The sequence below is a fragment of the Scardinius erythrophthalmus genome (assembly GCF_964197995.2).
Source record: "Scardinius erythrophthalmus genome assembly, chromosome: 15".
NCBI lineage: Eukaryota > Metazoa > Chordata > Actinopteri > Cypriniformes > Leuciscidae > Scardinius > Scardinius erythrophthalmus.
The window spans coordinates 19,018,763-19,029,393 of NC_138235.1; the positions used below are offsets into that span (position 1 = coordinate 19,018,763).

The window sequence follows — 10,631 nt, forward strand, 5'->3', positions numbered from 1 at the left end:
TAAATACTATATCTATATAAATAATACTAAATTAACACTTGAGCTATGCAATAACACAATATATGAGCAGAAACAGGCTTAGGCACAGCCCTACCTGTTTTATAATTTATTGAAGTAATAATATAGAAAAAAACTAGACATCTAAACATCTAAAATGCTAAGAAAAACTAGTTTATAAAAAATGCAACTTTGAGGAATGCTTGATTGCGACATTTAGCAGGCGATAGATGCTTCCTCTTCTGTGCTGAGTTTGACCTCCTCCATGGCAGCAAGCTCTTTAGCTGAGCCAATCTGCAGCTCTTCTACCTTTCTCTGTTTCTTTTCCTCTTCCAACCATCTGTAGTTGTAATAGTTCATGATGAAGAGGAAGACACCTCCGGCCAGCATCATCACACCACAAGCAAAGTACATGTATTTATAGTCCATGAAGATGTCAACCAGTAAACCTGAAGAGGAAACCTGTTAATAGACTTCCTGAACAATTTAACACAGAGATATATAACAGTGAGGACTTACCAGAGATTGGTGGTCCCAGCAGGACAGGCCCACACTCTATAATGGTAGCGAGCCCAACCGCACTGGAGAACCGCTGTGCTCCCACCAAATCCATGAGTACCTCGAAAAGAAGAGCACACACCATGCCAAAAGCCAGGCCAAAAAGCACAGCGTACACCACCAAGCCTGTGTAACCTGGTAAGAGCGGACACATCATATGGCACAGGCCATTATATATCACAGCGAAGCTGAAGAAATACTGGATTTTGGGCCTGATCCATCTGGTGTTGGCGACCAGACCCGTTCCTGGACGTGCGAACATGTCCACTAGAGCAAATATGGAGAGCAGGAATGCTGCTGAGTATTCGTCTATCCCCTGATGCTTGGCATATGGTGCCAGGAAGACCACTGGGGCAAAAAAGCCAAAAAACATGAGCACATTTCCCACCAGATAGATGAGGAAGCCTCTGTGCTTGAAGAGGGTTACATCAATAAACTGGTTGACCTTTGCGGCACAGCCTGACTGCTTGGACTTGTCCTGCCCAGCTGTCTGAGGGGTGACGTCCAGATCCCCTCTGTCATTTTCTTCAGAGGTTTGGCTCACTGCCGGTTTTATTTTTATCTTGATGGGCCGCATAAGGGCTCCAGCTACGCAGCAGTTGAGCACCACTCCTCCGAGGATGAGGAAGCTTCCTCGCCATCCAAAATGGTCAAAAAGAAACTGGTTGAGGGGAGCCAGGGTGGACAGGAAGACTGGGCTCCCCGCCATTGCCAAGCCATTTGCTAATGGCCTTTTCACAAGGAAGTATTTGCCAATTATCGTAAGAGATGGTTGCAGGTTAAAAGCTAAGCCAAAGCCTATAAAACAAAAGCATTTTATGTGCATTGCTCAATGAGTTAACATTTAACTAAGTACATACCCTGATGACATATTACTCCAATAAAAGTACTTGAGTAAAAGTATTTACTTCTGAATTTAAGTATCAAAAGTAAATTTTACATACTGCATAATGCTCAAAAAATATATAGTTTTATATAGCAAGGCTGCATTAAATTGATAAAAAGTGGCAGTAAAGACATATACAATGTTACAAAAGATTTAAAATACTGTATATGCTGAACTTCTAAACTTTCTATTCATCAAAGAATCCTAAAAAATAAATACATCATGGTTTCCACAAAAACATTAAGCAGCACAAGTGTTTTCAACATCGATAATAATCAGAAATGTTTCTTGAGCATCAAATTAGAATGATTTCTGAAGGATCATGTGACACTGAAGTGATCCTGAAAAAAAGTTCACAATATTACTGTCTTTACAATCAAATAAATGCAGCCTTGGTGTGCATTAGAGACTTCTTTTAAAAACATTAAAAATATCGTCCCGACCACAAACCTTTGAATTTGAATGTCCAATCTAACATTATTATGAATTATCATCATTAGGAGTCAGCAGCTATGAGAATCATATTACACCTGGTTTTTGGCTCATTTTGAGTCAGACAAATTCAGTGATTCGTTAACTTGAGACTCACTTTGAATGAATCATTGAAACAGTGAGTTTATAACTGCTGCAAATCCGAATAGTCGAATTCACAAATGAATAATAGAATGTGATTCGTAAACCAGTTGAGTACAGTTGATTCCTAAGAATGATTCGCTCACAAATCAGACATTGCTGTTGTTGGGTCTCAGGTCAGGTTTCAGTTTCTCCATGTCAAAATAACAAGGAATGGCATGTTTTTTTCTGAATTGTAGTGAATTAAAAAGTCAGAGCTTCTATTTAGTGCTTGAATATAACCCAGAATATTCATTTAAACAGACAGCTTTGACCTTGAGTTTGTAATCTTTGATCATTCACATGCAGGGGAGGAACCCCAGTGCACTGACACTGACCAATCAGAATGAAGCATGCTTTTTACTAGCAGAAGAACAATGTCACAAGAAGGGAACAGAGTTACAATCTATAAACTATGTCTATATGTGTTGTGGTCCTCTATGTCCTAATTTCTAAGGCTACTGCTGTGATTAACATTAAAATATGTACCTCCAATGACTCCCACGCATAAATACAAATGCAAAATGGTAGTGCCAAAAGACGCCGTTACCATAGCAAACCCAACCATTAGCCCACCAACAATCACCACTGGGCGGCTACCATAGCGGTTGACCAAAATGCTGCTCACAGGTCCTGCAAGGTGAGAGAAAAAGATGATGCAATGCTCATATTAGGTGTCATGAACCCAAAAGTAATACTAAAACCTTGACCTCTAAATTTGTTATACAAAATAAGATTAAAAAATGGAGCACAGCTCTGGCTTATTGTGCAAGCATGGAGACAAAGTAATCTTTGATTTGGGTTATTTGGTTACTTTTAGCACACATTGAACTGTTCTGCTCTGTTTGTGGGAGTATGGAATGCCAAGCAATGTCATGAAAATGCTCACACGCACATCATTGTGTCATCAAATCATTATGCAAAGTTGAGTAATATGCTTTCTAACCTCCTGCATACATGGTAGCCAGCATGATGGAGGAGACCCAGGCTATCTCACTGTAGGAGATGGAGAAATACTCCTGGATTTCTTTGAAGTAGATGGTGAGAGACTTGGGGAAGGCGTAAGAGAAGCCGATGGAGATGAAGGATCCCAACACCACGGCCCACCCCCAGCCGCCATCGGGAGGGGTATAGCCCAGGTTTGTGCTAGCTGATGGGGGCATGTTTTCTTTTTAATTCCTCTCTAAAAAAAAACCATATAAACATTTCATTAGTATTAAATGAATTCATTAAAAGAACAGAACATTGCTCTGAATTAAATACAGAAATCATGCAAGAACTTTCCTGTTGACTGATAAGTCTTTGTACACATTTAATTCCCAATGCACTTGATTTATTTATTGATAGCTACATTTCCACTAACTAAAAAAATAATAGAAAAATTCTAGGAGGAGATAAATGTCTGCGACACAAAATTAGTGACCTTACCTCTCTCTCCATGAGCTTCCAGATGGCGATGTTCAACATGTCCTGCTTTTTTTATTTTCTTATCAGTTCTCTTTCTTGTGGTTCTCCATACCACGTGAAATGCCTTGCCCCTTTTTTAAAGAGAGAGAGAGATTGATGGTGTGATTATATTTCTGAAATCTGACCAAAGAGCAACTCAGAATTCCTGTTTGCTATATTGGCATGGTTATAGGTTAATAAAATATTAAATTAAGTCGCAAGTTATATGTACACTTACACACAGATACATACAAGCAATTAAAAGTTAAATTAAACTAAAAAAATAAAAATAAAGAATAATGAATTATCAAATTAGTAGGACTTGCAGAACAGTATTGTTTTTAGCATTTTTATATACTATTATAATAGGCTATTTATTAATATTTTGAACATGCTTTTATTTTTAAATGTTCAGTTTGGTATTTTAATTTATTTTTTTGTAATTTTTTTGAAAATCTTTTAGTTTTTTTATATTTATATTAATATTACAGTTTTTTTTTTTTTTTTTTAGACACTAAGGCCTGGTTTCACAGACAGGGCTTAGAATAAAGCCCTGTCTGCTTTATAAACAATAAACCAAATAGCTTTTATAAACGTGTCTTAGAATTACTGGTGTGCACCTTGAGACCAAACAATGGCACTGACATATTTTAAGATATGTCGAGCAAGTTACTTAAGGTTAAACCAGCTCAAACATACATTTAAGTCTGGGACTAGCTTAAGCCTTGTCTGTGAAACCGGGGGTGAAAGTGGCACTTGAGGTCCACTCAGTGAAACCATTCACTCATACAGCTAATCTTCAGACAAATGGTGCATCCAAAATCACATACTGAGTAGGTAACTACATTTGAATTTACTTTGTGAGCAAGTTTCATATAGAATGAATATGGGTAGTACGAATGAAATCTGGACATACTACATGATCTGCCATATTGTTATTGCCACGTGACCTGTTGGTTCACTTCCATTCATAAATCCCCTCCCGTGGCCTCATGGGATAGTAAAGTGACCATCGAACGCGCACTACTAGTCATCAGAGGACTTTATGCCGTCAGTTTTTCGCATTCTTTAGAAAACTTATTTTCGATATTTCAACTTAAATTTAATTATATAGCACATTTAAAAACAAGTCAATAAAATAAAATTCCTTGATCTTTTGATATGTAAAGGTAGGGACACCCCAAACCAACGCCAAAGAACTAGCGCTGATGAAAGTCAACTGTGTTGTCGCCTGCATCGGGGGTAAAAATCTGCACTTGAACACACCGAGAGAACTACAGCCGACTTTCAGCTAGCATGTAGCATGCATAGTTCTGCGCCTGCGTGTGAATGAGAAAACGATCTATTTCTGCAGATATATTCGTCTATATTCCTCATTCGAAATGGGAAACCGACGCTGCAGATACACAAACTGCACAAGCAGCGCGTTCTTACCGTTTTTAATATGAATCCCCACTTCCCAGACAACAATATAGTGTCGGCCCAGATCCGGTCCATATCTAGTACGCGTGGAGTCCACATGTACCAGATGTGGCCCGGATCTGGGCCTACACTATGTTGCTGTCTGGGCTTGAACAGCCAATCAGAGTTCTCTCTCTCACCGACAGCCCGACATGCTGAATCGGCCCAAAAAACCCAACAGCGTCCAACTAGAGCCAATGGTGTGGAACACGCCGAAAAAACTACGTCGGCCCGATGGTGTATCCCGGTCTTAAGAGGTCATTGTACTATAAAAAAATCCTGTAGATTTCAGAACTCAAAATGGACTTGTTAGGCCAAAAACAGCTTTCACTGAAACCAGCTCTGTCATATTATGACGTAATAGTGCGAGAAAGACTGCCTCTGCAGAAACAGATCAGATCATCTACATCATCGTATGTTTGGCCCAGCCCACTGGATATATAATTGTCCTCTTTAGCCACATTACTAATAGACAATCGATAAAACCAAGGCTGCATCCGAAAACTTAGGCAGCTGATTTGGTTGCCTTGCTGCCCTATCAGGCAATGACTTTGCAGGCCGCATTTGCGCATGAAGGCACCTCACGAAACTGACTTTTTTCACACAGACTTCTGAGGCAGCCAAACGGTTTGGGTTTGGAATGCGGCATTTTATATATAATATATATATATATATATATATATTTATATTTATATTATATAATAGGCAGCATTTTTACGTTTTCGGATGCAGCCTGAGTCTAGGTCAAAAGTGTGACCATGGCTGTGAGTAGCTATACAGGGTTCCGGCTTAAAAAGTGTGGCACGGTCACGGTGTCAGTGTGCCTTCTCAGCAAGAAGATCCCTGGTTCTTTTTTTTTTTTTTTGAAATAATGAAAAAACGAAAAAGGAACTGTTTATGCATTTTTCTACGTTCAATATTAAATCAGAAAAAAAAAGACTGAACGCATGATACACGGATTCGGGAATAACGCTAAGAAAGAGAGAGAGATTTTTTTTTAAAACGTCTTATTTTATGAGAGGTCTTCAGATGACACTTTGACTTAGACATATCTAAATCCTTTACCAAAATAAAACTAGGCCTATATAATTAGCGTACATTTATTTTTTATTTAATTTTACAATTATTTGTATTATAAGTGGATTTGCTTTTTCACGTGACAATTCGCTATTCTCGCATTTGGCGGCATTTACGACAGCATAGCCTATCCTCTCCTGCACGCGAAAGAAAGAGAGAAGGAGAAGAAAATGGGTAAATGTTCAATTGTAAGTAGCCTACATGCTTTATGTGCGTAGGGATGTGCCATATGTATCGTCTAATGATTGTTGTTTGTTTTAATAATGTGCGACCTGACGTCGAGTTCGTCACTCACGCTTTATTTCACTGCGTTATGTACACGTGCAGAAATATGGCCTTAAAAGTCAAAATACCAGAGCATTTTTGCCCCGATGAGTTTTTTCCCCTTATATTTACATGATCATATTATAGTTATATTACAATTTCACACGAGCAAAAGTGCCATTTCCCCCAAATATCAGCACTATTGTGGTATTTATTTTATACAAGAGTTAAATGAAAAATAAGTTAACATTGTGAGTTAGGCTACATTTTAGACACAGTATTGTTTGTCAATATTGTTTGTTTTTCCTTTATTTCGCCAACGAAAATTTCAAAATGAAACCACATCAGAACGAGTCTCCAAGCAACAGACAATCAATGATTCAGTGACCTATCCAATAAAGATGGTCACTCATAGACATAATATACATAGACGCCCTATTGGCCGCTTTGGAACGTTGCTGCGATACGTCAACGCGTCCGCCATTTTGTGGAGGGCAAGACTGCGCTGTAATCAAATGCAAGTAAACTGCTGAGCTGCGGTTTTTCTGTATAAAAAACAAAAAAAATTACATTTATCAACCGATTTCAGTGGTTTGTATGTGGTGTACAAAAAAAGTTCCATCTGTAGTTAGTTAAACTCTCGATAGTTAGACTTATATATTATTATTTTTTTTTTAATAAGGAATGGCCAAAGCTCTGGCTTGTCATGTATTTAGCTTTTCATTCTTGGATAAGAATTGTGAACACCCCCATACTGAGATATAATTTAATTTTCACATTAAATTAAATAAAGTTTTCTTATTGTGGGAAAAGCATATTCTGTCATTGACCCGATTTTAGCAATAACAAAGATAACTGATGGATCCTTTATGGTAATATGATATGGTACAACTACAGTGCAATGCAAATAGTAAATATAAGATAAAGTGAGAGGTAGGCTAATAGTAAATAGTTTAGTCAATAAAATAAACAAACAGTATACAGTAAATAAAATAGTAATGAAAAGTATAATTATATAATATCATAAGTACTAATATAATAATAATAATAATAATAATAATAATATATTGATAATAGCATATAGTTTATGTATACTTTAATAATAGCAGTAGAATATGAAATATCAATTACAGAATATAGACAATAAAAAATAATAGGTTAAATAGTTACTATGAATAGTAAAATAATTTGACAGCATAACTATAATAGATTGATAATTGTAAGTGGTATATTATTATAATAACAATAATAAATAATGTAAATTTATACATTTTAAAATATTATTACATAGGCTATATCAAATAAAAAATGACGCAACCCTGTCTCTTTTTGTTAAATTTCAGTTTTTAAAAGGTATAAGAAGCTATACAAATCAAGAAATAAAGTAAACGATCCAGTCAAACATACAGCAGGCTACACTGTTATAATAGCCTAAATATATTAAGTTATGAAACTTCACTTTGCCCTCAGCCAAAACAATCTGCCAAGGAACAAATTATAGATTAATGAAACCAAAGATCGCCCTTTAGATAAACACAAGACGAATTATTCTCACTAGACTGACAGCGACTAACGTCAGAACTCAGAAGCGGTGTACGACAGGCACTATAGCCGAGGCAAGGCTGTTCTCGGCGGGGTACATGAGCGCTGAGCGCCCGCGGGGATCGCTGGATCTCACAACTCCGAAACCGTCAGATAACATTTTTAAAAAGGCGCTATCTTTATAAATAAACCACAGATTTGAGCTTTAAACAACTACATTGTCGACTGAAAAACTCTTAAAACTACATTTCGTGACACAATAACAGTAGTATTTTTAAATTTCGTGGCCTTTCTCCTCTGAAAATAATTTTTTTTCAGTTTTGCTTGAGAAAGGTAATTCCCTGAGACCTGTTTTCAATTGTGTGGCGATTTGTAAAGCCCCAAGCAGCACAAGAAATAGGCATTTTTCTCAATTCTCGTTATGAGAGGTATGGGAAAGTTGCCCTCCGCAGTATGGCGGCGCCGTTGACGTACGATCCAGCGGCCAATAGGGCGTCTATGTATATTATGTCTATGTGGTCACTTGTTTCTTTCTTGAATGAATCAGCCGTTTGAACGAATCGGTTGAATGAATGATTCGCTCATTAAGACAGTGACTTGCTGCCACCTACTGGCGGTTTTAGTTTCATATTTAAAGTACCTTTTAAAAGGTAAAATTAAAAATCATTTCATATTTAGCATCATTCATGCAATTGTAAATGCAGTGTAAATATATTAATGCCACGTCTGATGCTGCTTCTGTGCCACCACTGCACTGCGAAGATGGATTTTGTTGATGATTTAATTTGATTGGTAATAGCCCTATATCGTGTTAATATTCTTATTGAATTTAATTTGAATGTTAGAATTTGACATAAAAGGTGATGAATACATCTAATAAGTTTTAAAAAATGCCCTTATAGTTAAAAATTCCCATGGAAGTTAATTTAAGGTGGCAAATATTGACCCTTAATAAAAAAATAAAAACTCTGTCACTGTTGTAAACTGACCACCACCATAGAATATGAATAATATGAATATGTCTTTGTGAGTCAGCTGTCCACAACAGGCCTAAACCAGCCATTGTACCAGCACAGAAACAAACTCAGTAAAATAGCATCTAATTATTGCTATCAACAATTTTTTTTTGTCAAAATTGCACACCCCTAATGTACAGTATTTATTTTTATTTCTTCAGGTCTTAAAAAGCGGGCAAAAAGACTATTATACTGCCTTGCAGGTAATGAACAATAGTGCAGCTACACAGAAAAAAAATATATATATATATATCCTTAAAGGACTTTGTCATTTATGCATGCCATTTTTTGGCCTTTAAGGTATTGTTTTTACAAAATGTGCATTAAAAATGACCTAAAACTTTAGAAAGCACATTTAGATGTACAATTACATTTTTTTTAAATGGAATTTATATATATTTTCTTTATATATATTATCTTTCTTAAATGACAGCATGTGACCTAATGTGCTAATGTCACTTCACTTCCTTGCTGCCAAAAAAAGCAAACATAGCAAAAACATTTTATTGCCTGAAAGAGATAGTTCACCCAATTACTCACCGTTCCAAACCTGTAGAGTTTCTCTCTTCTGTTGAACACAAAAGAAGATATTTTGCAGAACGTTTGTAATCAAACAGCTGACGGCACCCATTGACTTCCATGGTAGGCCTAGGCCTATATATGTTTTTCTTACTATTAAAGTCAATGGGTGCCGTCAGCTGTTTGATTACAAACCTTCTGCAAAATATCTTCTTTTGTGTTCAACAGAAGAGAGAAACTCTACAGGTTTGGAACAACTTGGGGGTGAGTAAATGATGACAGAAATTAATTTTTTGGGTGAACTATCTCTTTAAGGGGATGTCATATATTACTAAACTTACTACTACTATTATTATTATTATTATTATTATTGGTTGGACATATTAATATACTTTAAATGCAATTTTCTTAGCGTCATTTATAAATGACCCATAGATGTCCCATAGAGGATTAAAGAGTGGCCAGTGCCAGTGCCCCACCTCACCTCACCTCAACCAGTGGATCCGGAGTAAGCCTATTTAAAACATTGGAGATTGCGGGGGGCATCAGTTAAGACAGAAAACACCGAGTCTCAGTTCAAATCAGAAAATCCAAATCTTGCGAAACAATAAAATCGCGAAGTATAAACGTTTTGTTTCCCACTGCCCCCACATTCAGAAGTGCCGCTGACACGCGCGCGCGTTCCTCGACGGTAACCCTCCGTCTCGTGTTTTGTTTTGTGGCTCTTCTTTATAAAAGGTGAGATAACTCTAGCGGTATATGGACATCAGGTGCTTGGGAAAGGTGAAACTATGGCCACCGGTGATTGTTTTGGCGTGCCACAAATTTAATTGAAGCTTGAATGTCCAAAAGAGTTCCCTCAACAACCAAGCACGAAAACAAAGACATTAACATAAAAACACAAACCATTGACGTTACTAAAGTGTTCGGGAATCGACGGCTGGCGCCATCGCCACTTAGTTTCCAATTGTAAAACAATTTTTTTGCAAAACGCTTAACATGACAGTTCTCTACATTAGGCACATCATTCAAAACTAATCTTGCGTTGCGTTTGATGGTTTCTGTGTAGATACACAAACACATTTTTTAATAGTTAATATAGTTTTGAATGTTTGCTTTGGCAAGAGATGTGTTGCATGTTGTGTGCGTGTTTTGTGTGTAGAGAGAAAAGGAGCCACAGTTTGAGAAATTGTGGGTAACAAGCACTTTAACTTATTTTCAATGCAACATTTCTCATTTTCACTCTTTTTTTT

The 10,631-nt window shown here is 36.9% G+C and overlaps 1 protein-coding gene across 1 annotated transcript; it reads right to left on the reverse strand.

Annotated features, from left to right (window-relative positions):
• Nucleotides 1-24: 24 nt before the first annotated feature.
• Nucleotides 25-10,084, reverse strand: slc16a7 (solute carrier family 16 member 7). The gene is made up of 6 exons (XM_081387280.1): nucleotides 9,868-10,084; nucleotides 3,482-3,591; nucleotides 3,000-3,236; nucleotides 2,543-2,686; nucleotides 517-1,353; nucleotides 25-446 (listed from the first exon to the last, which is right to left on the reverse strand). The coding sequence occupies exons 3-6, from the start codon at nucleotides 3,214-3,216 to the stop codon at nucleotides 214-216; spliced, it is 1,431 nt and encodes a 476-aa protein (XP_081243406.1). The 5' UTR covers nucleotides 3,217-3,236; nucleotides 3,482-3,591; nucleotides 9,868-10,084; the 3' UTR covers nucleotides 25-213.
• Nucleotides 10,085-10,631: the final 547 nt, after the last annotated feature.